The 25,078-nt window shown below is 52.2% G+C and overlaps 10 protein-coding genes across 10 annotated transcripts; 6 read left to right on the plus strand and 4 right to left on the minus strand.

Annotated features, from left to right (window-relative positions):
• Positions 1-77: 77 nt before the first annotated feature.
• On the minus strand, positions 78-2,956 carry CTRU02_210953 (fungal specific transcription factor domain-containing protein; the record flags this gene model as incomplete). Its single annotated transcript, XM_036721808.2, has 4 exons — positions 78-806; positions 863-1,129; positions 1,186-2,292; positions 2,678-2,956. The coding sequence occupies 4 exons, from the start codon at positions 2,954-2,956 to the stop codon at positions 78-80; spliced, it is 2,382 nt and encodes a 793-aa protein (XP_036586180.2).
• Positions 2,957-4,249: 1,293 nt separating this feature from the next.
• Positions 4,250-5,138, plus strand: CTRU02_210954 (hemerythrin hhe cation binding domain-containing protein; the record flags this gene model as incomplete). The annotated part of the gene is made up of 3 exons (XM_036721807.1): positions 4,250-4,339; positions 4,377-4,856; positions 4,908-5,138. The coding sequence occupies 3 exons, from the start codon at positions 4,250-4,252 to the stop codon at positions 5,136-5,138; spliced, it is 801 nt and encodes a 266-aa protein (XP_036586179.1).
• A 643-nt stretch (positions 5,139-5,781) lies between these two features.
• Positions 5,782-7,653, plus strand: CTRU02_210955 (TRAUB domain-containing protein; the record flags this gene model as incomplete). Its single annotated transcript, XM_036721806.1, has 3 exons — positions 5,782-5,830; positions 5,885-5,987; positions 6,051-7,653. 3 exons carry the CDS (start codon positions 5,782-5,784, stop codon positions 7,651-7,653), a joined length of 1,755 nt encoding a protein of 584 aa, XP_036586178.1.
• A 132-nt stretch (positions 7,654-7,785) lies between these two features.
• CTRU02_210956 (uncharacterized protein) lies at positions 7,786-8,178 on the minus strand (the record flags this gene model as incomplete). The annotated part of the gene is made up of 1 exon (XM_036721805.1): positions 7,786-8,178. One exon carries the CDS (start codon positions 8,176-8,178, stop codon positions 7,786-7,788), a length of 393 nt encoding a protein of 130 aa, XP_036586177.1.
• A 2,394-nt stretch (positions 8,179-10,572) lies between these two features.
• Positions 10,573-12,017, plus strand: CTRU02_210957 (chalcone and stilbene synthase domain-containing protein; the record flags this gene model as incomplete). Its single annotated transcript, XM_036721804.1, has 3 exons — positions 10,573-10,703; positions 10,763-11,397; positions 11,455-12,017. 3 exons carry the CDS (start codon positions 10,573-10,575, stop codon positions 12,015-12,017), a joined length of 1,329 nt encoding a protein of 442 aa, XP_036586176.1.
• Positions 12,018-14,039: 2,022 nt separating this feature from the next.
• Positions 14,040-17,476, plus strand: CTRU02_210958 (fructose-bisphosphate aldolase; the record flags this gene model as incomplete). The annotated part of the gene is made up of 11 exons (XM_070205554.1): positions 14,040-14,153; positions 14,266-14,336; positions 14,393-14,551; positions 14,612-14,718; positions 14,774-14,860; positions 14,915-14,956; positions 15,012-15,135; positions 15,191-15,430; positions 15,482-15,622; positions 16,134-16,292; positions 16,360-17,476. The coding sequence occupies 11 exons, from the start codon at positions 14,040-14,042 to the stop codon at positions 17,474-17,476; spliced, it is 2,361 nt and encodes a 786-aa protein (XP_070060797.1).
• A 229-nt stretch (positions 17,477-17,705) lies between these two features.
• Positions 17,706-18,299, minus strand: CTRU02_210959 (cell division control protein 31; the record flags this gene model as incomplete). Its single annotated transcript, XM_036721802.1, has 2 exons — positions 17,706-18,158; positions 18,210-18,299. The coding sequence occupies 2 exons, from the start codon at positions 18,297-18,299 to the stop codon at positions 17,706-17,708; spliced, it is 543 nt and encodes a 180-aa protein (XP_036586174.1).
• Positions 18,300-19,065: 766 nt separating this feature from the next.
• On the plus strand, positions 19,066-20,213 carry CTRU02_210960 (Iron-sulfur protein IND1; the record flags this gene model as incomplete). Its single annotated transcript, XM_070205555.1, has 5 exons — positions 19,066-19,131; positions 19,185-19,311; positions 19,376-19,495; positions 19,552-19,776; positions 19,855-20,213. The coding sequence occupies 5 exons, from the start codon at positions 19,066-19,068 to the stop codon at positions 20,211-20,213; spliced, it is 897 nt and encodes a 298-aa protein (XP_070060798.1).
• A 355-nt stretch (positions 20,214-20,568) lies between these two features.
• On the minus strand, positions 20,569-21,573 carry CTRU02_210961 (Splicing factor spf30; the record flags this gene model as incomplete). Its single annotated transcript, XM_036721800.1, has 3 exons — positions 20,569-20,654; positions 20,708-21,461; positions 21,520-21,573. 3 exons carry the CDS (start codon positions 21,571-21,573, stop codon positions 20,569-20,571), a joined length of 894 nt encoding a protein of 297 aa, XP_036586172.1.
• Positions 21,574-22,432: 859 nt separating this feature from the next.
• On the plus strand, positions 22,433-24,172 carry CTRU02_210962 (uncharacterized protein; the record flags this gene model as incomplete). Its single annotated transcript, XM_036721799.1, has 1 exon — positions 22,433-24,172. The coding sequence occupies one exon, from the start codon at positions 22,433-22,435 to the stop codon at positions 24,170-24,172; it is 1,740 nt and encodes a 579-aa protein (XP_036586171.1).
• Between the last annotated feature and the right edge of the window lie 906 nt (positions 24,173-25,078).

The raw sequence follows: 25,078 nt of genomic DNA on the forward strand, positions 1-25,078 counted from the left end.
GTAAGACAGAATGGCTGCTATCGAGATGTATGAAAGACATGAAAGAAAAAAAAGTAACCAGGAAGATGCAGCAGTGGCTAAAACATTTCCCTGAAATGGTAAAAAACATTGTCAACATATGGGTTCGGCATTCCTGTTGTCGTCGGGGTCATTCCTGTGTTTGGTGGTCCTCCAAAACTATCCTCCCCCGTGGAGAAACCGTTGAGCCCCATGTAACCTTCGAAAATCCGGCTCATCTCAGTTTGAATACGTGCTCCATTATTCGGCGATGATACCGTGTCTATCGTTGGTGTTTGCTGCTGTTGTGTCATCGCTGGCGTCGAAGACTGGATCGAAGAATGGCCGAACGGCGTGATAGAAGCAGGACTGTTTGACAAACGCCCTGTCGCAAGTCCGGCCATGGCGAGCGCAGCTGAGTTGTGCGGATCTTCGTCTTGTTGGTTGCGGAGACCAATGCTAGGAGCAACTTCCTTGAGGGACGAGATTGTTCGCCACAGACGCTGAGAAACCCAGCTTTTGGCAGATAAATCCTTAACAAGGTCCAAGGCCATGTAGAACTCTTCGCGGCATGTAGGGCTGAACTTGACTGGTGCATGCACAGAAGCCAAAAAGAGAACAGAAATAGCCGAGGTGAGGAATTGGTGATAGAAAACCTGAATTTTGCGGTATAGATTCGTAGTGCTGTTGAGGTGGCTAAGGTACCGAATCGTATCTTTGGCCAAGTCCACCACCCGCTGGGCTTGGGTCATATGGCTCATGATGCTAGTAGCGCTGTGAAGTATTGGGGTGTAAAGCCAAATGCGAATCTGTGGCTAGGTTAGAGACGAGCCGCCTCGGTAAACAGGAGCTGTGAAGGGCGTACCTGATTAAATCGAAGATATGTCCAAATTCGAAGCCTTTGCAGGTTATACGACGGCGTCAAGGTCATTTGCTTCTGTTTATCCCAGTTTCGAAGCTTGACCTCCTCGGGCACATTCTCATACCACTGTAGAATTTCTTGGTCTAGCCGCTCCATATCCTCGTGCCGAAGCTCATGAGCTAGAACAGGACCGAAATGTGCAACTTGACGCCAAACTTTGGCGCCCAATCTTGAATAGGTGACCATGGCGACAAGATAGGGGAATTCATCCTGGGAATTTGTCAGTCAAAACAGTTGGGCTCAACTCACGTGGAGTGGCTACTTACGGGCATTGGGAGGTCTGGATCGATTTCTTCATCAGGAACAACAAAAGGTAGTCCTGTGTTGAATGCCCACCTCCTGTCCAAGACGTAGGCTGACCAGAAGCTGTTGAGTGCAGTCTTCCTTTCCTCTTCATCTTGAATGCTCATGAGGCCCGTCCGGCGATGTATGCCTATTTCTAAGCACAATCTTGCAACTTGGCCCATGACACGCCACGCCGCGATCTCCTCATTGGCCAGAAATTTGTAACCAGCAAGAAGGCACAAAGCTGGGAGACTCGTAAAATCGACGGCATCAACCATAAGTTTCCGGTTGACAACGGCATCCATGCTGTCAATCAGCTTGATGGCCTTCTCACTGTGCCCATGCTCTTCCACGACCAAGGCGCAGCACATAACGATTTTGAGCTGAAGAGTCTTGTCGTCATTGATCATTGGCATGATGCCCTGCTTCCTGGCTGACTCCATGTATGAAGACAAGTTGCGGACGTGCTCGATGACGGACTGAATCTTGATAACCGGATACATGATACCAACCTCTTCCTCGTGTAGACGGCATAGACGAATCATCTCATCTTTTTCAAAGTCCCACAAGGGATCAGTTGGGTTATCCTGGGGAGCCATACGGGAAGGGCTGTCCTCGGGCACAGATAAGGATGTGCTCTGGTTTTCGCCATCACCAATACCTTTGTAGCCCATGTTGTGGATAGTCGTATTTGCAACGTCCAGACTGAAAGCTGTACTCGTGGGTCCACGGAAGGGTGCCTGCTTTGGTTGGGTCAACTCGAGCCGGTGCAGAGGAGACAGTGAGCTCGCCGGAGAGGCCTGGGTGGTGCTCGAAGGAAAAGGTAATACTTTGTCTTGGATAGGCGCAAGACGCAGAGTTTCGGCACGAAGGACGCTCATATTTTGGTAGAGGCTGTCGACCTGCTCTTGTAGCCGCGCCATCTGCGCTGTCATGTTCTTGTACTCATCCGAATCCTTGAAGTTGTTTGAGCAGCAGTTGGGGGCGTAAAGACACGCCAGGTTGAGGTTGCCACATCGTTGGCAGGGAGTTTCGCCATTGCACTTGATTTTGCGTCGTTTACATTCATTACTACGGGTTTGGAAAGCGTATTAGTGACTGCGTATCTTGGTGAAGCAAAGGAACCTCAAGGACATTCAGCCCTGCGGGCGACCAGCTGGGTTGATGGGCTACACCAATATGACATTCGGAGTTCAGGTCGGTGTCGTATTGAGTCGGTCGCTCGCGCCGGGGAGAGACTTTGGCAACAATCGGGTATGAAGGTACGAAAGGGACCGAAGGCAAGCTTACCAGGCTATGGAAATGTACTGTCATAACCGTCATCAGCTTCCCGGAGTTCCACAAAGTTTGGAGGGATGGACATGGTACAGGGACAAGAGGGAGGATGGGATGGGACAAGACAGGGCAGAGCGGGAGTGGAGGCGCGACATAGGTACAGGCACAAAGACGGCGACAGGAAGAAAGACAACGAACCCTGTTCCGTTTACTTCTCTGCTGCTTGGCGACAGCTCCTTCATCTTCAGACTTCCTCTTAGACCCAGATACAGAGGAAGCGCCTGGCGTTCCAGCAGAAGTCGTGGCGCGGGCTCCCCCTGCTGAGTGAGCGGAATTGTCTCCGGGGGTCGCGGAAAGAGGAGAATGGGCTTGTTGAGTGTGTGGAGAATAAGCAGCGGCAGCGCGGTCAGGCGGCAGAGGGACTGCTGCTTGGGTCAAATAGTGCAGGTCGCTGACCTGCGTCTCAATTTGCTCCATTGCATTGCGAGGCCCCCGCGGCTGGATTTTCCCTGTTGGCCTTGCTTTTCGTGAGTGACAATCGTGAGATGGGGACAGCGAGTAATGGCGATTTTTCGCTCCCCTGCCTTGCCTCGGAGGTCAGCCATGTCGGTACCTCCTCCAGCAGGCATAGCCTCACTGTTTCCGCCGTCACACTGACGCACGTGACCGGGACGATATCCGCTTGCCCGTCGGATCCGCACTTGAGCACCCAAGCTCCTCGTGCCTTGCACTTGTTGCCATCTTAGTCTTGAGCCCACTGTAAGTCGATTTAATCAGCGGCTGATTGGCTACTATCACCACAACCGCGGGTCTTTCTCGGGAAGAGCGAGCAACTCACAGCTCACAGTGTGAAACAGATGCAAAATACGTGATCAGAGGTGCTGTTTATTTTCGAATCACTGCACACTGTACGAATTGTACGAATACTCGACTTGATCCAAAAGTACTTACATCACAATCTGCAACGCATCCGCCAGAATGAATCGCAATTGCACTCATCATTCCATCTCAGAAGCGAAGCGCAGTGCCTATAACTTTCGTCTTTTCCTCCGCGCTTCGTCTAGGCATCATCCTCAATGGTGAAAGCTCGTCCTCGCCATTTGACATTCTGTCCAATTAGCTCCGGATTGCCCTGAATCGAGCTTATCTGCTATTTCGATATTGTCTTCATGCTTAAATGATATCTTTATTACGTTGCAACACGTATAGGCTTTCACAGGTGCTGCGCACTCGCCATCATCATTCCCATAAGCATTAGGTAGGGTTGAACACCCTTTTTGGGTTCTGTCGGGTACTCGTCCGGCTACTTTATCACTTGGCCCAGTACCCTTACTTGGATTAGATCTCAACCCTTCCAATGCTACTGGTCTCTTTTGCTGAAGGAACGGGAATGCCGTGTAATTGGTTTGGCGTGATTCGTTGCCTTCTCCCGTGGCTGCTGACGACCGCGATTGGGGTCGCTGATGTGTGCCTGGATTGAGAAAGTCGTACGTCAAAAGGGTGCTAGTGCTCACTGGCATACTTCCTATTCCTTGCTATATGCCTGCGTTATTCGCTTCACCGGTCTCAAGGGTCTCATCACTGGCTGAAATTATAGAACATGAAGGCTATCACGATGAGAGAATATGGTATAAAACAGCTGGCCTCCTTTGTATGGGATTGTAATGTTATCTGCCTCCCCCTGGTAAACCCAACAATAAAGAAGACGCTTCGAATACCGCCCCTGGTTTACCAGTTCTTGTTTGCGTCGTTGGCTTCCATCGTCTTAAGATGGCTCCTGTTTACGCCGACCATCCGTTCGCTCTGTTGACGACACCAATCTCGAAACTTCCCAAAGACGTCAAGGTATGTTTACTCAGGCTACGCAATTAGGTACGTTATTTGACCATGTAAACAGCCCGATGTTTTCCATCAGATGGCTTCCGAAATGGCCATTGTACACAATTACCTTCTTCGTGGTCTGAACGCCATCTACCTACAAGCGCCTCACATCAAGCCCCAGGATGAATTCAGCTTCGCAAACCATGCGTTCCAGTGGTACCGTTTTCTAGATGCCCATCACAGAGGCGAGGAACGTCTGTTCTTCCCTTCAGTAGACAAGCTTACGGGTACCACTGGGTACATGGACATCAATATCGAGCAGCATAAAGCTTTCCATGACGGACTTGAGGCTTTCGCAGAATACATCAAGGCAATTATTGCCCGAAAAGAGGCGTACGACGGCAAAAAGGTCGTTTCGCTAATAGACGCATTTGGCAAAGAGCTGGCCCTTCACCTCGAAGAGGAGATTCCCACAATTCTTGGCCTTGAAAAGTTTGGTCTTGAGAAAATTGGCCCTGTTGAGAAGGTTCTCAGGCAAGAAGGTCAAGAAGTCATGGTGTGTTGAGCAATACGTCCTGGTCTGCTACACAAACTGACACAGATCCAGGGGGAGCTTGGCTTTTTCGATGGCCTTCCGTGGGCCTTGACCACCATAGATACCGAATACGAGGGAGGCATATGGGCGAATATCCCTCCGGACCCGGTTGGTAAGCTCATCGTCAACGTTGTTCGATATGTCACCTGGTGGGCCCACCGCGACTGGTGGAAGTTTGGGGCCTGTGATGGCAACGGAAAGATGCAGCCGTTATATGCCCTGAGAGGCGACGACAAGAAGTAAAGTGGTTTTGCGCGGCGGTATTGGAGTCATGGGAAAAGTAAAGGCACTAGACAGCTTGATCGAGGCAAGCTCCTGCACTGGTTCTGTTTAAGCTTGGAGTTTAGGTATCTGGTTTCTGTCAAGGGGCGTTTGTTTTTCGGCGGCCTTGATACAGTTTAGTTCATGAATCTTGTTCAAGATGAAGTATACCTCTGTCAGGGTTATCAAAGTTAGCTTGTGATTGGCCCACACGTTGACGCTGAAGGCTCTATATGGCCAGTATTTTCTGGAGATTGCTCCCAACGTAGGAAACTAGGTGGGAGAACCTTTACTAAAGCTAAGAATACGGAGGGTATTGTCACGACAGTGTATTAATACTTCCTGTGAGGTTGCATTTTAGGTCCCTGAGAGGAATTTTAATAAGAAACCTCAAATAAATAGCAAAGGACAAAATTAAACTTTTTGATCCTGACAGAGGTACATAGCACCATTCAAAGATAAGTGCGCTACTTGAAAATAAAGGCCTGGAATGCTTATGTAATGGAGTCTTGGTGGGGTCCCGGATTCTGCCGTTCCTCACCGTCAAAAAGTTTCTTGAAGCCCAGAAAATTCGCCTAGTGGATTCCGCCGCCCATTGCCATACAACTGCGACGCATCAAGTACAATGGCGGGCCGTCGAAGAATTTCCGACTGGGAAGAACAGGCGCCGAAGGGTAAGCAACCCATTCGAATTGAATTCTAACACATTGGCTCACAATGTCCCGCAGATCTTGATCCTGAGGCCGAGCCTGTCGATGCGAGCGAAAACGAGAGCGGCAGTGAGGAGAGCGAAGACGAGAACGCTGGCACGGAACACTATGTCACCGTTGGGTACGCGACCTTTTATCTCGGCTTTGGTTTTTAAAAAAAAGAACATAACTAACAACTAGATAGCAAGAGCAAGCTCCGTGAGAAGGAGGGCGTGTCTCTCGGCCCTCAGTACCGTGGCTCGCGCGTGAGCCGAGATGCCCTGAACGACTCGAGCAACGACGACAGCGACGTCTTCGAGGATGCGCAAGAGGATTTCGACTCAAATGATGAGGAGTTCGATGATCCTGAGACCGCCGACCTGGCAGCGGACGAGGCGAAGGCTGGCGACGAAGACTTCGAGATCGAGAGCGACAATGCTCTTGGCGAGAGCGACGACGAAAAGCTTGGAGAGTTTGTGTTCCGTGGTAGCTCGCAGCCAAAGGATAGCAAGAAGGGAAAGCGCAGCAATAGACCCACTGCCGCCGACTTCATCTCGGACGAGGAGGACGAAGACGAAGACGGTGACGATCTTGACGACGAAGATGATGAGGATGAGGATGAGGAGGACGATGAGGAGGACGATGAAGAAGAAGGAGACTCGGATGGTAGTGACGAAGACCTCATGGACGGCCTCGAGGGGTTGGAAGATGATGAGGAAGGCTCAGAGGATGAGTCCGCCGAAGACTCGGAGGAAGACTCTGACGATTCTGACGGCGAAGACACCAAGTCTCGTCGCAAGTCTAGCAAGACTGACGCCAGAGCCGAGCAGCGCAAGCTGATGAACGAGGGTTCAAAGGCGCTCGCTGCGACGATATCCGCCGCCGCGCAACAAGATGCGCTGAAGGGCGTCGCTGTCCGAGAGCAGCGCAAGACATTTGACGGCCTCCTCAATATCCGCATCAGGTTGCAAAAGGCCCTCGTTGCTACCAACTCCTTCTCCGCGGTCAACATGGACGACGAAGCCGAGCAGAATTCCGAGCCGTACGAGGCCGCGGAGGAGGCGGCATTGAAGCTGCTCAACACCCTCGACAGCTTCCGATCCAGCCTCCTTCCCGCGGAACTCGCCCAAGCAGGAGAGAAGCGCAAGCGCAGCGAAGTGGACGCGTCGATGTCTGACGAGGCCATCTGGGAGAGCATCCAAGAGGCCGAGCAGCGCGCGCTCAAGTACCGCAAGAAGGTCCTCGAAACCTGGTCCAACAAGACGCGCAGCACGACCGTTGAGGTCAAGAGCCGCAATCTCGTTTCGTCGCAGCATTCCATCGTCGCCAGCATTGAGGAGCAACTCCTCAACGCGGACCGCCTCATCAAGCGGACGCGTGTCCCGCGCTCGTGTGCGCCGGCACAGGTTGTGAACAAGGTCAACGAGGACCCCGAGATCTACGACGACGCCGACTTTTACCAGCTCATGCTCAAGCAGCTCGTTGAGCAGCGAACGAACGACAACGGTTCCACCGGTGCAGCAGCACAGCCGACGGTGCGGTGGGCGGCCATGAAGGAGGCCAAGACGAAGAAGCATGTCGACAGGAGGGCAAGCAAGGGCCGCAAGATGCGGTTCAATGTCCACGAGAAGCTCCAGAACTTCATGGCCCCTGAAGACCGGAGGATTTGGGAGCAGGACGCCATTGACAGGCTGTTTGGCACGCTCTTTGGACAGCAGATGGAGCTGACTGAGCAGGCATCGGATGATGACATGGAGGAAGATGACGCTAATGCTGAGGAGGAGGGTCTGAGACTGTTCAGGAGCTAAGGGAATGGAAAAGTTTTGTGTGTATAAATGAGGATATCCCAATAGAAAGGAGGCGCGTAAAGAATGCGCTAGCCGACATACAACATCCGTTGAAAAGCCGTTAAGCGGTGATACACTATTAGACGCAGAATTCTATCCAAAGAACGCAGCACCGACAAACAGCGAGAACAGCGCAAAATGCACCGCAAGATGCGCTGCCGGGCCGCCCAGAGTCTTGGCCTGGTCGCTAGTCTTCCCATCCACCGCAGGATTCGTCAATCTTACATAGGCGCGACGACACGGCCAGACGTGCCAGAATGCCAAAGAAATGGCCACTAGCCTGCTGGTGCCGTCAAACTCGGGACGTGACACGAAGATCAGGCATATTAGGTTTGTGGTCAGGAGCAAACCCCCAAAGGATTCCAACACCAGCCGAGCGGCGACAGAAGGATTGGGTAACTGGCTGGCTGGTTTGAAGATGAAAGAAGCAGCGGCAGCCGTCTCTATAATAACATGGAGCACGAACGGGAGGTTGGAGAGCTGCATGACGGGCAAACTCTTGGCCCGTTTTTTCTGCGGCGTGTTGGTGGTGGTTGCGAAGAAAGTATTCAGTCGGCGTGGCGGAGCCCACTCCGGAGAAAGCAGCTAAGAATTTCTGGAAATGTTGCAGATGGCCGGCGGCGGGCGGCGAGACTTGGAGATTCGATGGAGTAATCAATTGCCCGAGCGGAGAGTTGCCTCTAAAGTCTATCGGATCAACAAGTGGCTGATTCGTATTCGTTACAGGCGGTCCAAATGCCAATGGGTGTCGCCGGCGGTAGCTCCGGGAATATCTAAGCCATTTATAATAAATATATTATAATCCTAGTTATTATATATTATATAATTAAGTATAGTATATTTGTACTCGTTCTCACTTGTAGATCTCGATATCAGCCAGGGGCAACGTACAGCTGTTTAGCATGCGAAAGGGCCACATTGTTTTCCCAGTGCCTTGCTGGTACCTGGTAAGTAAGCTTGAATGCGGAACACCCAACTGGCCAATAGGCATGAAATGACTGGGGTCCTGGGAGTACATTACGCGTACATGACCGTTAATTATAATGTAAGTTACTTCCTGATTTTTTCGTTCCAAGTTTAAAGAGAGAAAAAGGAAGGGAAAACAATAAAGGGATACTCTTCATCGTGTCAAAGCGGAAGTAGTTACGTCGAATTCTCGTCAGTGAGTTTTAATGCAAGGGAGCTTCCACTCAGTGGCCAGCCACCTGCCACAACGGGCAAGCAAGCTTAGGAGGGGCTGGAGCCAAATCCATCAGTTATGACGCGAAATGTCCACAAAGAGCCTTTTGATAGACCACCTTTTCCTGGGATTGTAGATCTTAGCGTCAGACTTAGCCTGCCATCGCGGGCCGTGGTCGTTCTTGTGGAAGCTCGCAGCGTGGAAACAAGAGGGGGGGAAAAGAAGATAAAAAGAAGAAAAACGACGGCAAGAAATGTGTCAGTTGTAACAAAAAGTGAGTTCGGATGGGGAAATGCATCAGACGATTAGCTGTTGTTTCTACAGTCTCATATTGGACGAAAGGTAGCTTGAGAACTACGAACAATTACCTGGTTATTTTCTTACATATGAAGAAAATAATAGCTGGAGATCCACTCCCCCAGCTTCAGTTCCAGACTTTGAAAGCCTGCATGTAATTTTCATAACCTACAGCTCGCGTAAGAATTAAAACGCGTAAGAATTAAAACAAAAAAAGCTCAGAGCTTCTGGGCAAGGTGGCAAGCTATCAAGCAGGGGTCGAATCTACACTAGTGTACTAGGTATACACAGCTTGACAGCGCGACAGAGGGCTTCCAGGCCATGTTCCTCTGACAGCTGGATTAAAGAGGGCGTCTCCACTCATGAAAGCCGGCTCCGAAGTTTAGATTCAGGCATGTTTCAGCTCAGGGTCACCTTTTGCACCATCACTGTTCAGTGACAGAGCCACATATTCGAAAACCCCCCATGGCACGGCATGGCCAACCCGCGCTGGTGCAGACCGCAACTCAATCCCAGGGATGAGGCAGACAGCCCTGAGTCGAGGAAAGCATTATGTGGTACATCAGTCATCGGCGGGGGAACCCTGCAAATCAAACCGGTGCAACACAACCTCCGTCTCTCTCTCTTTTTTTGGGGTGCCATTATTCGCCTCTTGTTTGGTTAGCCCGCCACGAGGAAACGCGCAATGAGCATGGTTCTAAACCCCCTGACGAACAAGACACCTCCTTCTTTCCACTTTGAAATGGTCATGTTCCTCCGTGAGCTGTCCTCTTGGCCGTGGTTACCTCCTAGCCCGTCTCCCCGGCGCGTATTTTGTTGAGAGGGGGCAAATGGTCACCAGAAGGCAACCGATGCCGCTTGTGTCCATGGAGTACATATCTCCTATCCTATCCCACACCCACCCACCCATGTTTTACGCGCCGTCACCATTATGTTTCTTCTGTGCATGAGCGTTGCCTGTCTCTCTCTCTTGTCCTGACTTCGATTGACCGACTTTTTCGCCTCTTACTCACTTCATTGGTGCGCAAGACTTACCCGAGTTGTGACCACTTGCGAGTTTCCCTCTATCTCTCTCTCTCTCTCTCTCCATATTCTCCCTGGTATTAGCACGCACCAAAAACCGTTGAGCGCCTGTTGTGCTGCCCTGCTCGGTTAATCTGTGTAGCATCGTCGTAGTGATATCATCACTTCATGCCACCTAGCACCCTCCCTGCTTAGCCATTGTCCACTGCGACCGACTTCGCCTCATTACTCTAGCTTTCTTAGAGCTCCCTCCTCGCATATTTGAGCTTCAACTCTTCGTCATCTTGTCGTTGACCCAATCTTCTCTTCTGATAGAAGCCCATCCAGTAGCCACGCGATCAAATTAGGAGCTACCCCTCCCCCGCACTTTGCGATCTACAATGGCAGCTCCCAACAGCTTCGGGGACCTTGGTCTCGACATCATTGGAGTTGGCACTGAGTACCCGCCTCATTCTTTGGCGCCCAGCTCGATTGATTACCTCAGTGAGAAGTATTATCCCGAATCTCCTGCGTAAGTATCGCAACCTTCTGGCGTATTGGCACTCGGGATTCTAACAACAACTGTCGCAGTATGAAGAAGGTCCTGTCTATTAACCGATTCACCGGCATCGAGCAACGCTCGTCAATTGGCACTCCAGAACACCCTATCGTGAACCAGAAAGAGCCACCATCTATAGCAGACCTTCATAAGGTCTTCATGAGCGATGGCGTTCCGCTTGCCGTCAGGGCGTCTCAAAAAGCTATCCAAGAGGCTCGCATAGACCTTAGCGAAATCACCCACGTCGTGTCGACGACCTGCACCGACAGCGCCAACCCGGGTTTCGACCATTACGTTGTTAGAGATCTAGGAATAACACACCAGGTCGAAAAGGTTCTCCTGCATGGTGTTGGCTGTAGCGGAGGCCTGGCGACCCTCAGAACAGCGGCAAACCTGGCTCTAGGCCACAAGGCTCGAGGGAAGCCTGCCAGGATACTCTGCATTGCGCTAGAGGTTAGCACGACCTTGGTGCGCAGTGAACTTGACAGCATCGACAAGACTCAGGATACGAGGATAGGTGTGGCGCTCTTCTCGGATTGCGCCAGCGCGGTGGTGCTAAGCAACGGTATCGGAGAGCCGACGCAATCTGTATACTCCTTGCTAGGCTGGGAACACAAGGTCATTCCGGATACTGAAGATGATCTAGGCTTCGACGTCGATCCTGTTGGTGAGTAGGACTCTAATCCTTTGACCCACGGATGTAAGGCTAATACAAGCAAACCAGGTTGGAAGGTGGTTCTCTCACCACGAGTCCCGAAATTCGCCTCGGCTTCGGTGCCCTCGACTTTCGCAGAGCTTCTTGCCTCGGTCCCTCTCCTGGGGCCATCTTACGAGAAAGCAGATGATTTCGACTGGGCAATGCATCCCGGAGGTGCCACCATTCTATCAGAGGCCGAGAGATGTATGGGCATCACACCGTACCATATGCGGGCGAGCTACGACAGATACATAAACCACGGAAACTCGAGTTCGGCAACAATATTCAGCGTCATGGACCGGCTGAGGTCCAAAGATATGGATGCCATTGCCCCAGACGGCCGGGCGCGTGATTACGTGGTGGGGTGCGCGTTCGGTCCCGGCATCACGGTGGAGATGTGCATGCTGAAGCGGAATCTGGGGGCCCGGGGCATTACGGGACTGGAGACGCCGCCGGAAACAGAGAGCGAGGGTAGCAGAAGCGAAGCTGGGGACGATGGTGGAGCGCACATGGAGGGGCAGTCGCCTTCGGGACGGGACGGGGATATGTCCTTTGTCGCAGAAGCGCTAGAGGACCTGGACCTAGACTGAGGGGCGGTGGCATGGCGGGGGACGGGACTCGGGTGAAGACGTATGGGGAGAAGCGACGGTATATAGTGTGGACGACGAAGATGTACGGATACATACCCCTGGCGCGACGGCGTTGTTTACGACGACATGGTACCGCTTGCTAGGACTGACGGACGGTTTGTCAGTCTGGGCCGGCTCAGCCACGATGGGCAGGAAGAAGTGGTAGTAATCGAAACAGTAGCACGACTGAGTGATGGAGATGAAGAATCTCCCAAAAGACCACGCCATTGGCTGGAGTGTTATCGAGATGCCGTGAAGCATGACATGGCATATGCAGGCTCGTGGTTTGGGACCGAGATGAAGTTCGAGCTAGAGCCGGGCAGGTGGACAGTCAAAACTCTTGGAAGTGGAGGCCACGATATCAGAGAACACGAGATGAGCCGAGAGACGTAGAATTTCTCCGGCAATAAAGGAAGGCATCACGGGATGCAAAAGGTTTGACCGAGGAAGAGAAGGCGGCGAGCTGCCCGTTGCGGTCGCCGGTGCTTCGGTTTTCTGCGGGCAAAGGGGGTTGAGGGTGATGACAATCCCGCATCTTCCCGGCCTTCGGCAATGGATAAGGCGTTCAGGCTGGGGTGGAAAAGGCTACGGATGGGAAGGATGAGTTCATGGCCGGGGATGGTATCGTCATGGAGCGGTGCGATTGGTCTAGCTTTTCCGGGGCCTGGCTGCATGAGGTAAGGGAATTGACGAGGAGAGATCCGACGGTGCATTTGGGGCCGGGATGGGGGGGTGGTCCAACGATGCAACGGAGATTTGTTGTTGCGGCGTTGGTTCCGATGTTCACGATGTATCCATCCCTGGAGGGGTATGGGATATATTTAAGCACTTTTGGTTTTTATTTTGTTTTGTTATTTCCCTTTTTTTTTTACCCTCCTAATAAGGGGTATACCGAAATCTCGGTGAGAAGAACCCTTGTAGCATTCATATCCGCTTGTGGACATTGAGTCAGGGCTGGACAATAAATATCTCAACAAGCAGAAATAAGGCCGAAATGTCTGGCGAGGGAAAAAGTTGAAAATGCCCATACTTCAATCAGTAGCAGTCAGCAGGTGCGGTCTCGGTGCCATCAATAGCAAAAAGCACAGACCAAAGCACTTGCTAGCAAGGCAGCTGGGCTGGGCCCCGCCATCCAGTGCCCCTCTTTTCGCTCAACCTGGAAGAAGCACAGGGCAGTGAGTGATTGGATCCCTGCAATAAGTGGTGCACCAGCATTTTTTTGACGTCAATTGGATGGCGAGTGGGGGGAGGGGTTATTCGCGTTTGACGTGGTAAGAGGGGCTCTGTGATTCGGTGAATTAGCCACTGGAAGAGGAGCGACTTAGAGTCATGTATCTTTTTCTTTGCTTCCCCCCTCAACAAGTCGTGCTGGTTGAGACAGGTGGAAAGACTGTCTCCCATTGTTTACAGCGACCGTCTTTCCGGTAGCGCAAATATCACAATGCCAAACTGACGGGCTGTCTTCGAGTCTGTAGGCGCTTTTTTGCTTTTGTTCAATTGATGTTTGAGCCTTGTGTATCTCTGAGGTGAATGTCCGGATTGTTTACTTTCTCCTACGTAGTAGAAAATGCTGCCCCTCCAAAAGGTACATGCACTTACGCAATATCAATGTATCATATCAGTGCCGGAAGTGACCTGAGAAGGAGGAGCTCCTCATGTACCTCCGGGTCCAGCACCTCACCTTTATGCAACCGCGACCCAGCCAAAAAAAGACTGGTAACTGGAGCGATGGACCGGGTCTGGCTGCTCTCAGCCCGAGTAAAATCCCGCTTGTGTGTGTGTGTCTGTGTGTGAGTAGCCAAACATAGTTAACTCGTCCACGTCCACCTGATTCTAAACTTTCTTCCTGAATCTTTCCTCCTCCAATTCCTTACCTCGCAACCTTTTTTTTGCTCTGTCGAACGTCCTTGTTCTCGAGCATCTGTACAGCGCAACAGACATTACCCTTTCTTTACGAAAATCAGATACCCCCCTTCATTCATCATGGGTCTGCTGCAAGAGCTTAACCTGAAGCCTGGAGTCATCTACGGCGATGACGTCCTGAAGCTGTTCTCCTACGCCAAGGAGAAGGGCTTCGCCATTCCCGCCTGCAACGTCGTATGTTCATCCCCGCCCAGCGCTTTTGCTCAGATGTCCGCGAGAAAAGACGACGCGGAAACGAAAGAGAGGCGTTGGTGATAATCGGCTAACAATGACCCCCGCTTTCTAGACCTCCTCCTCCACCGCCATTGCTGCCCTCGAGGCTGCCCGTGAGGCCAAGTCTCCCATCGTCCTCCAGACGTACGTTTGCACTCGACTTCTCGACTTCGCCCAAACTGTTTCTGACATTTTCTTAGCTCCCAGGGCGGTGCTGCCTTCTTCGCCGGCAAGGCCATCCCCAACTCCGCTGAGAAGCAGGAGGCTTCCGTCGCCGGCTCCGTCGCCGCCGCTCACTACATCCGCTCCATTGCTCCCATTTACGGAGTTCCCGTCGTCCTCCACTCCGACCACTGCGCGTGAGTTTGCTCCGCTCCCAGCTTGTGCGTTGCTCATACTGAAGTTGACCCGTCCCACAGCAAGAAGCTCCTGCCTTGGCTCGATGGCATGATCGCCGCCGATGAGGAGGAGTTCAAGCGCTCTGGCACTCCTCTCTTCTCCTCCCACATGATTGACCTTTCCGAGGGTCCGTACCTCTCAAAGCTGTAAAACAATTGTGAACACAAGCTGACATCCAACAGAGGAGGTCGCCTACAACATCAAGACTACCGCTGAGTACCTCAAGCGCTCCGCCCCCATGAAGCTTTGGCTCGAGATGGAGATCGGAAGTAAGCAATGCCTTTGAAATTTGCTGTCGGTTCGGTAGCTGACGTAACCTTTAGTCACTGGTGGTGAGGAGGACGGTGTCAACAACGAGGATGTCGGTAAGTCACGAGCGATCCAGTTCCCACTAGAAAGTCCGGTTTCTGATGATCATAGACAACAACTCTCTGTACACTCAGCCTGAGGATATCTACGAGATCTACAAGACCCTCTCTCCCATCAGCCCCTACTTCAGCATTGCTGCTGGTTTCGGCAACGTCCACGGTGTCTACAAGCCTGGGTATGTATTTACAGTATCCATTACTGGAATTAGTTCAATTCTGACACCCTCACAGCAACGTCAAGCTCCACCCTGAGCTGCTCGGTAAGCACCAGGAGTACGTCGCCCAGAAGCTTGGAAACGGTGACGACAAGCCCGTTTTCTTCGTCTTCCACGGCGGCTCTGGCTCTTCCGTCGAGGAGTTCCAGAAGGCTATCTCCTTCGGTGTCGTCAAGGTCAACATCGACACTGACCTCCAGTGGGCTTACCTGTCCGGTGTCCGTGACTACGTCACCAAGAACATTGACTACCTGAAGTACGTTCTCTCTGCGACACAATCCGCACGCAATGTCTAACCCTTCTATAGGACTCAGGTCGGTAACCCCGAGGGCGCAGACAAGCCCAACAAGAAGAAGTACGACCCCAGAGTCTGGGTTCGCGAGGGTGAGAAGGTTATGAAGGACCGTGTCAAGCAGGCTTTGATTGACTTCAAGGCCGAGAACGTTTTGTAAGGGATGATAATGGGTGATACCTCTGCAGATACTGGACCGGAATGACGGGTCGCAGGATCTGTTGCGTGGGGAAATAGCTGTCAAAAGACGCCTACCTACGTAGCTTTGAATTGAAGTAAAAGAGCAAAAAAAAAAAACTTACATTTCGTGTGCCGCCGCCGTGTGCCGCCATGTGCCGAAGATGCGCCACGTGGGTGTAATTTACGCTTGCGACTTAGTGTCTCTCCCTTCCTTGACAGCTCGCAATATTTCATTTTCTGAGAGCTTGGCTAACTGAAAACCATACTCATAGGTATATTATCGTGGACAATTAATCTGCTCAAAGACAGCTTTGAGTTTTATGTGAATATAGCTCCCCTACCTGGAATATTGAGTCTCCGGCTGTCCCGATAACCCCGACCTGTCCGTCCAGGGTTTCAACGTCATCCGAGGTCCATACCTAGATAAAATATCAACTCCTCTCATCCAGGACTCAATTACAATTCTTCATCAACGTTTATCTCATAGCAAACGTCTCAGCACTGCGTCTCTCCCAGCAAACAGTCCCATCAAGATGGCTTCAGTCTGGGGTCTTCTCCGCCGCAACTACTTCGCGTTTAACCCACCCATCGCGCCCCAGCAAGATGGAGCTCTCCGCTTCGGCATTCTCGGCGCCGCCAATATTGCGTAAGTCGGACCACCCAATTGCTGCGAGGGCGGGGAGTCCGCAGAAGGCGCGCTAAACCAAGCATAGTCCTTTGGCCATCATTATACCCGCCAAATCCCACCCCGAGGTCGTGATCCAGGCTGTCGCGGCGCGGGACCAGAAGAGGGCTGCCACCTTTGCCGCCAAACACGGCATTCCTGATGTCCTACCCGACTATCAGGCGATCATTGATGACCCTTCCATTGACTGCGTCTATATTCCCCTGCCCAATGGCCTGCACTACGAGTGGGCCGTTAAGGCGCTCGAGGCAGGGAAGCACGTCCTGCTGGAGAAGCCGTCGGTCGCTAACGCAAGCGAGGCTGAGGCGCTATTTCGACTGCCATTGCTCAAAGGCCCCACGGCGCCGGTGCTGCTAGAGGCATTCCATTATCGGTTCCAACCTAGTTGGCAGTGCTACTTGACGCTGGTCGACGCGCCGAACGTCGAGCATGTCCGCGCAAGTGCGCACATTCCCTGGTTTGTGGCTAGTGATGACGATATTCGGTTCCAGTACGGCCTTGCTGGCGGCGCATTCATGGACCTGGGCACATATTGTGTCAGCGCCATCAGGCAGACCTTCCAGTGCGAACCGGAAGAGTGCCTCGACGCAAAGTTCAAGACGATGCCTGCGCCTGAGGAGAATTCCGAGTACGACTGGAAGATCACCTGGCGGATGAAGAACGGTGGAACGGCGGAGGCGGAGGGGACTCTGAGAGCTGGGTTACTTGAGATAGAATCGCCCAAACTGAGAGTTACGCACAAGGAGACGGTTGTTGAGGACGCGAAATTACCCGCTGAACACGAGAAAACGCGGAGGAGGAAAATCGACGTTGTGAACTTCATGATTGGTGGTTTCTGGCATCGTATTGACGTGGTGGATGAGTATGTCATCAAAAATAAGACTACGGGCGCGGTAGTGAAGAAGTGGACGGAGAGGGAGTCGAAGAAGGCGTATACTTTCCGTGAAGCTGGTATGGAGGGCGTGGGTGAGGATTACTGGCTCACGTACCGGCACCAGCTGGAGCAGTTCGTCAACCGCGTCAAAGGACGGGCGACCAATGCGTGGGTTGATGGAGAGGACAGTATCGCGCAGATGAAGATGATTGACATGGCCTATGAAAAGGCTGGTTTGCCGTTGCGCAAATCCCCTGGAGTCACCGTTTAATAATAGTACGATAATGGCTCGGTTTACTGCCCGGGATGAATGAATGAGAGAGCATCCTCGCTATGTTGATCCGATGTAGTTGCTAAATCCAAACCTTTGGATAAGAAAACAGACTCCTGTGAGGGGAAATATACTCTGAGCCACTCTCCAAACCAAACGAGAATACACAAAAATAACCTATCCCTCCACTAACCCAATATCACCATCTGCTCGCTGCCACCTATATAACTCAACCTCGACTGAAGCCACCCTTGGCAACCTCTATGAACTCTTCCTTGCTAACCCACCCCTTGCCAGAGATGTCGGCCATGTCGATCATGCGGCGCATGTCTGCCTCACTGAGTGTGCTGTTGACCTCGGAGCAGACGGCGCGCAATGACTCGAGAGTGATCCGCCCCGTTCCGCGCGGGTCGAACATCTTCCACGCGTCCTCGGCTTCTTCTTGCGGGTCACGGCGCATGAGCAGCCACGCGGCGATGGCGGAAAAGTGCTCCTGCGGCATGCGCAGGCGTGATGGACTACAGGGGCCCCTCGCCGGGTCGTGGTCGTGGGGAGGGACGCCGTGGGCGACCAGTAGGGCGTAAGTTTCTGTCCGCGGCAGGTCGAAGCCGATGGCGCGAAGGGCAAAAGGCCATTCACGCGCGTTAAGTGAACCGAGGCCTTGTTGGTCGACTACCTCCCACTGCGTCTCATTTCAGTATGAGGATGCGGACGGCGGACGTTGAGGACTTACAGCTTCTCTGATATTGTTTTGCCAGTCTGTCGGCAGCGAGGCCAGGTCGCGACGACCCTGGGCCATGTCGAACAATGACGCGGTAGTCATGGTATCTTCTTGTGTAGGCTGTTGGAACTCGTGTTCCGGGTATATAGAGTGCTAGTTGCGCCGTCACTCGGCCCCGAAAACTCGGGATATGGGAGGGGCGCAGAGTCGGCGAGACTGAGAGTGAGACCAGAACGGGTAGCCCTGCTAAGAGAAACAACAGAGAACAAGGAAAGGGTATCAGGGCTTCAAGTGTTGTCGATTCTTTCTTGATGTAAAAAAAGTGTTTTATCTGCTTCTGTGAGATTCCATGCTTCACATGAGGAGGCAGTTGCTTTGTGGGTCACTATTCTACTGAGAGCAGGCTCAGCGCGGTACACGGTTCATTCATCTCATCGCGAACTTGAGGCGCGCGGTGAGAGGGTACGTATCTAACCATAAAAGCTCAGCTTGACGGAAATTGTGGAGCAGTTGACCGCTAAGTCACGTGGTCTCGACGAAGCACCAAGGACGAGCCTTAGCATTTTCAGCATTGCAATGTGCACTCACGTCTTTGGCATATATGATGGGAGTACAGTTTTGCTAAGTTTCTTCCTTGGAGTGTTATTGTCTATTCGCCATCCTGTACGTTTTTTGACGGAATTTTGATAACTTTTCTCGCTATCCCCGAAGAAATTCCGACTAGGAACTGGTTCTGGGAGCGACCAATCAATTGCACCCTTAATCTTCCTTCACCTCTGCTACAAGGCACAGGAGACATCACTGTGTCCTTCGCTTTGCTGTAATTTTAGATATCGATGACCTACCATCTGTTTTCAAAACCGCTAAGATGAGACCGACGTTGTTTCGCCCATTCCAATCCACCCTAAGAGCTCTCGGCCATGAGAATCCCCTGGTACAGCACCTCTTCTTCCTCAACCGCAAGATGTCACTGACATAAGAATCAAGGGCCTTCCGAAATCTGGCACTCCGCCACACTGGCCCAGAAGACCTGAGCGCCGTAAAATCCGCGGTGTAGAAAAGGTCATTGCCGTCTCATCCGCCAAGGGTGGCGTTGGCAAAAGTACAGTTGCAGGTAAATAAGGAAACACTATCCGAATTATAAGACTAGTTTATTGATTTTCATTTTCTTTTCCCAGCCAATCTATCGTTGGCCTTTGCCCGTCTAGGCTACCGTGCAGGTATTCTTGATACGGACATTTTTGGCCCTTCGATCCCGACTCTTTTCAATCTGTCTGGAGAGCCTAGGCTATCTCAAAGTAAGAGCTTGCTACATAGTTCTCCGAGCGGGAACTCATATTGACATTTGGCTCAGACAACCAGTTGGTGCCAATGACAAACTATGGTGTCAAGACCATGTCCATGGGCTATCTTGTTCCAGAGGACGACGCGGTGGTGTGGCGGGGTCCTATGGTCATGAAAGCCATCCAACAACTGCTTCACGAAGTTGACTGGGGTAACCTAGACATCCTGGTTCTGGACCTACCTCCTGGCACGGGTGATACACAACTGACTATCACGCAACAAATCATTCTTGACGGTATGTCCGTACTTTTGGGTGCCTTTTCGGGCTTGCATCCAATCTAAAGTTTGACTGCTGACACCTCTTAAATGACGTCAGGGTCCATCATTGTTACTACACCTCATACGCTGGCCGTCAAGGATGCCGTAAAGGGCGTCAACATGTTCAACAAAGTCAACACGAACATCTTGGGTTTGATCCAAAACATGTCACTGTTTAAGTGTCCACACTGTCAGGGAGAAACACATGTCTTTGGATCCAATGACAGAGTCGAACGCCTGTGTCAAGACCATAAAATCAACTTTTTGGGCGACATCCCATTGCACCCAGCTATTGGCGACGACGCAGATTTAGGAAAACCCACTGTAGTGTCTGAGCCAACAAGCGAGAGGGCGGAGATCTTCCTCAAGATTGCGAAGGACATTGCCCCAAAGATTGACCTACGCTCACATTGATTTGCCTACTCATTGCCGCAGGCCTGGAGACGCACGGGCTTAGATGCCAGTGTGATGAGTGTAGGATACCCTGTGTAAGCGAACGTTTAGTCAACATGATCTTAAAACTGGGGGATTGAGGGCATCTCATGTATTTGTATTAACAGTCCCTCTGCGCCATTGACATCCAAATAACGGATCAGCCCCATTCGCATCTGGAGGGATAATCTCGTGTACAAACTGTTAGCCTATGTAAAGCGAAAACAAGACACATTACCATGGAAGAAACGAGACTGCCTAACCACCCATAAACGCCACCAAAGCCTCGCATCCACTTTTGATAATAACACTTCCCATGCGAAACCTAAAGCGATGTTTAGTCAAGTTCCTCGTTTTGCTGATATACGTGTCGGCTTCGGGTGGGATCTTTGCGCATGGCTTGGCCAGAGCCCGTGAAGCCAACTGTAGCTTTGTGAGTAGGAGTGTAAGCCATGAGTGGGGGATAATTCACATACCTCGACCGTGGACACCGTCGGGCGTGCGGAACATGCTGTCTTTCTTTTGAGTCTTTCCGAACTTTGACTTGGAGTTGAACTCCTGCCACTTGCTCTTGCCCTTCTCCAGTTCTTTGGTGGCCTTGATCTTCTTGGCCTTGGGGGGCTTTGGAGCTCCATCAGCATTCTTCTCCGCATCAAGCTTGGCTTGCTGCTCTGGGTACAGGCTGGCAGCAGCAGATGTGACGACCCCATTTGATGGCCCGGTGTGCCTCGGCGGTGTGGGTTGTGCGGGTTGCTGTGCAGTGCTTAGTCCGGACGCTGGTGTTCCGTCAGCCTTGCGCTTAGTGGACATGGGACGGATGTCTTTAGCCCGCAGCGTGTCGGTATTATCGTAGCTTTTGAACTTGACAATGTAGATGGGCGCAGTTGACGAGCCGGTGATGGAGGTGATGCGCGCAGGATAGAACCCTCTGTCACCCGAAACCCATTTGGCCATGACGGTGTCATTCACCTGGTATGAAACGGGCGCAGCATCGTCCTTCTCTTCGGGGGCGGGAGCGACCTTCTTGAAGGCAGGGTGGTTCTCCTTGGACCACTTCTCGGGAGGCGGCGGGCTGGCGGCTTTCTGAGGTGCGGGCTTGGGTGCCTGCTTCGGCTGCAGCTCAGCAAGAGACTCGTCTAGGAGGGAAATCATGTCATTCAACTCCGCCTGAAGGTTTTTAAGTTCAGCATTATCGGGGTCATCTTTGAGGCCGGCATAAACAACGTCGAGCTGGCGCAATCAAGTTAGCAGCTGTTGGTCTTGTCAATGAGGGCGTGATGGCACGTACCTGCTCTTGATACTGTTTGCGATCTTCCTCCAGAGTCGCAATTTGACTAGACATCTTGGCGGCTGTCGTGAAAATAGATATGGTCCCAGGCTGCTAGTATTAAAGAAACCAAGATGCAAAGAAAAGAAATTCAAGGGATTTCTGGGGGGTTCCTGCAGAGTATGTTTGTAGAGGTATGGGTGCAGTCGAGGTGGTAGCGCTCTATGTAACGAACCTGTGGCGGATGCAGCCCCGAGGGTGCAGTAATGGATGGTAACAAGCTTATCCAGAGATCACGTGAAGATAATGCAGAATCCTTGGCTGAAGCGCGACATAATTCTGGAGGTGCAGGCCAATCACAGCATGCCTGTTTCGGCTGCCCCCAGAAGCGCCTGTGGATTTTAGGAATCTGGAATACAGGGGTATGGAGGCGGTTGAAGTCGGATCGGTCCAGGCGCAATTTAGCGGGTGTGTTGGCACAACGCTGTAATCCAGGCACTGGCACTGGAGCTTTGGGAGTCCCGGTTGCGGCGCCAGTGCGGTGCGTATTCCTCTCGGGTACCTTGACAAGCTCGACATTCCCTCCATTCGTCTTTTCGCAAACTACTTAGCTACTTTATCGTTATATAATCCCAATCCCGATCTCTTCCATCCCCCTGCTACCTCTTTTAACTGCCTTACGACAGAGAAAAACACATCATAGCCAGCCTCAGTCCTGCCGCCCAATTGGCAGCGTCCTGGCTGTCTCGCGGTGTCCGGCGCTCTGTAGCGCATTTGCAGGCATTGGACAATTGAAACAGGTCGGCAGCCACCAACGTATCTATCGCTTCTCCGGACGCCCACGCAGCGGCAGCGGCAGCGCATCAGAACAAGCCTTGCTACCATACCAACACCCCAACTGTTATATACGTATTCAAGGGGCAAATAAGCAATCATGGTTCGAGACAGAGATGGCGACGAATCCTCGGCAGTCAGCCAATCAAAACGCCCTGCCCTTCATCATCAGGAGAGCGATTCGACAAACAGCGACCACGCCGTGAGGGAACATCATCATCCGCACCGACCGAAGCCTCAGAAGCACGTCGTTGGCGCCGGTCGCTTGCATGCACGCGTCCCTTCCTCCAAAGCACTGCACAAACACCATGGCTCAACAGCTTCTAAATCGAACCATCGACGCATAGCATCTCCCTCGCCCGAACGAAAACCAAGTTCTATAGCCGGCCATCGACGTGCGCAATCTGACGCAAAATTGTCCCGCGATAGCTCATCAACTAACCTGAGCAAGAACACTTCCTCCACGAGTCTCCGGCGTAACAAGTCCCACGGCGAAGTGAACAAAAGGTCAAAGTCCTCTGACAAACTAAAGCGTACGAACTCGAACCCCGCCGTGAACAAGGTCAAATCGCAAAAGTCGCAAGTTCACTTTGACTTGGGCAACGACGGTCAAGACGACGAATGGGTTGATGCCAGTACGTCCGCCTCGCCATACCTATCGAGGAGAGGGTCGTTGGCCAGCGCCCAGTCCTCGGCCAAACCAGACGACAGCAGCGCCAACAACTCAAGAACAGAAACTCCCACCGTACAATCATCTCCCCCTGCTGCGTCAACCCCTGATCGCGAGACCGTTCAGCACAAGGAATATCTTACATCGAGATTACTTCAGCGCACCCCGTCACACGGCGCGCCACCCAAGATGACCGCAGACAACGTTTCTGTCTCGCGACGAGGCCAATCCCAGTCTCCAGACTCCATCAGCCGCGTTTCTACGCTTGCTGACTCGCACAACATCAGCACCCTGCCGGGAACAAGCTCCGGCGATGAGCTCATCTCGAGATTTGTTGGCGCAGGCAGTTCCGGCCCAGCTCGCGAAGGATCTTTTTACCAACTCCCGACTCGACCCAGCAGCCGAAGGTCAGACGACAACATTCAGCGACGACCGCAGTCTTCAAGCTCCGGACCACCATCACAGCGCGACCCCACGTTATCAGAAGACGAGGACGGCACGGCGCTTGCCCCGCGGTCAGGTAGACGGTTCGCTCCGCCAGCGGAAAAGTCGCGAACTCAACAGAAGCTTAACCTGCAGCGCGCAAGCTCTGTGATCGAACCAGGGCAAGCAGTTGGGGGAGGTGTTGGGGCAGTTGGGGCAAGCCCGCTCGTGGGAATAGGAGGGGCAGGCTATGATGGCGGCACCAGCCGCGATCCACGAGTAACAAAGCAGCTGGAGCGAACAGGGATGGAGTATCTGAGTGTCCGCAGGTTCCAGAACCCTGTGGTTCGTTCGCTAGATCGCCTGGCGCAGGTCAATCGCCTCAACAAGAACCGGCGTATACCGCGCAATGGCACCGCCAGTGTCGATGGCAAGGCGGCTTCGATGCGCAGTGGTATTGTGTCCGGCCAACACACTCGCAACTCAAGTCTCAACGAGAGCAGCGCGGCCGCTACTGGCAGGAGACCAACGACGCCGCGCGCACAGTCGATTCGGACAAACGGTGCTGGATCCAGCTTCGAGGCTGATGTCGATGACCACCAGAGCAGCCGTGCCCTGCACGAGGGGTCCGGAACTCAGGGGCTCAGCGGATCAAGTCTCGTCGGTGGAGACGAGGACGAAGGCGTGACAGCTATTCTGCGAAATCTGTGGGAGAAGAATCTGGACCTTAGTGCCAGCCAAGAGTAGAAGGACGTGCCAACCAGTAAAGGGCAAGATTTCATTCTTGCTCGACGACTGTTGACATACAGCGCATACTGTTGAGACATTTGTAATTCGGCGATTTCGTTATCGCCCAAAATTTCACGTTCACTGCTACTTGTTTTTTTCTTTCTTCTCCGACGCAGGGACGAGTATCAGGACCTTTTAGACTCGCCAAGCGCTTGTTTTAATATTGACGGTGTACTATGAACGGACGGATGATGGAAGCGGTTTGATTAGGGGCGTCAATTCTCTTTTTGATATTCGCCTTGTCTTGTGGGCAAAACGGGCGGGCACTTCAGATAGAAAGATATAATGGCCGGACATAAAAAGGTAGCAATTAATGACACCCATGTTCACTCGTGTTGTTTTCTCATCTCATCACCACGTGGCCCCTCCTTTCCTGATATTTTGAGTGATGAAAGAATAAAATACTGCCGCGATAGAGAGGATTGAAGCCAGGCCAGGAGGGCAGAATTACAGAAAACGTCCAAATTAACATGTCAACTTTAGTGACATCTCTCCCTTCCTCATTTCTTCTCATTTCGAAATGATCACTTTGCTCAAATTTATCCCTTTGACGCAGCCTCTAATCTCAGATTAGATTCCAACATTTGATTCATTATGTGTAAATTCCACTCAGAAAAGGCGAGAACGGGTGATGGTAGCTCCAGGAGACCATCTCATTGTAGACTCTTCGGTCAGTACCCTGGTGGGGTACGTTCTCACCTTAGCTTAGGTTTCGGAAATATTCCGGGTACGATGGATTGAGAGGACACAGAAGTTGTTCTGAGAGTCAATACCCAAACCCAGCCTCCCCCACATTCGCCCACCCTGCCCTGTCCGGCTTATGCAAGTGGCTTAGCTCCTTGGGCGCAACACCTTGTCTCTGCC

Source organism: Colletotrichum truncatum (assembly GCF_014235925.2).
Source record: "Colletotrichum truncatum strain CMES1059 chromosome Unknown Contig_0007, whole genome shotgun sequence".
NCBI lineage: Eukaryota > Fungi > Ascomycota > Sordariomycetes > Glomerellales > Glomerellaceae > Colletotrichum > Colletotrichum truncatum.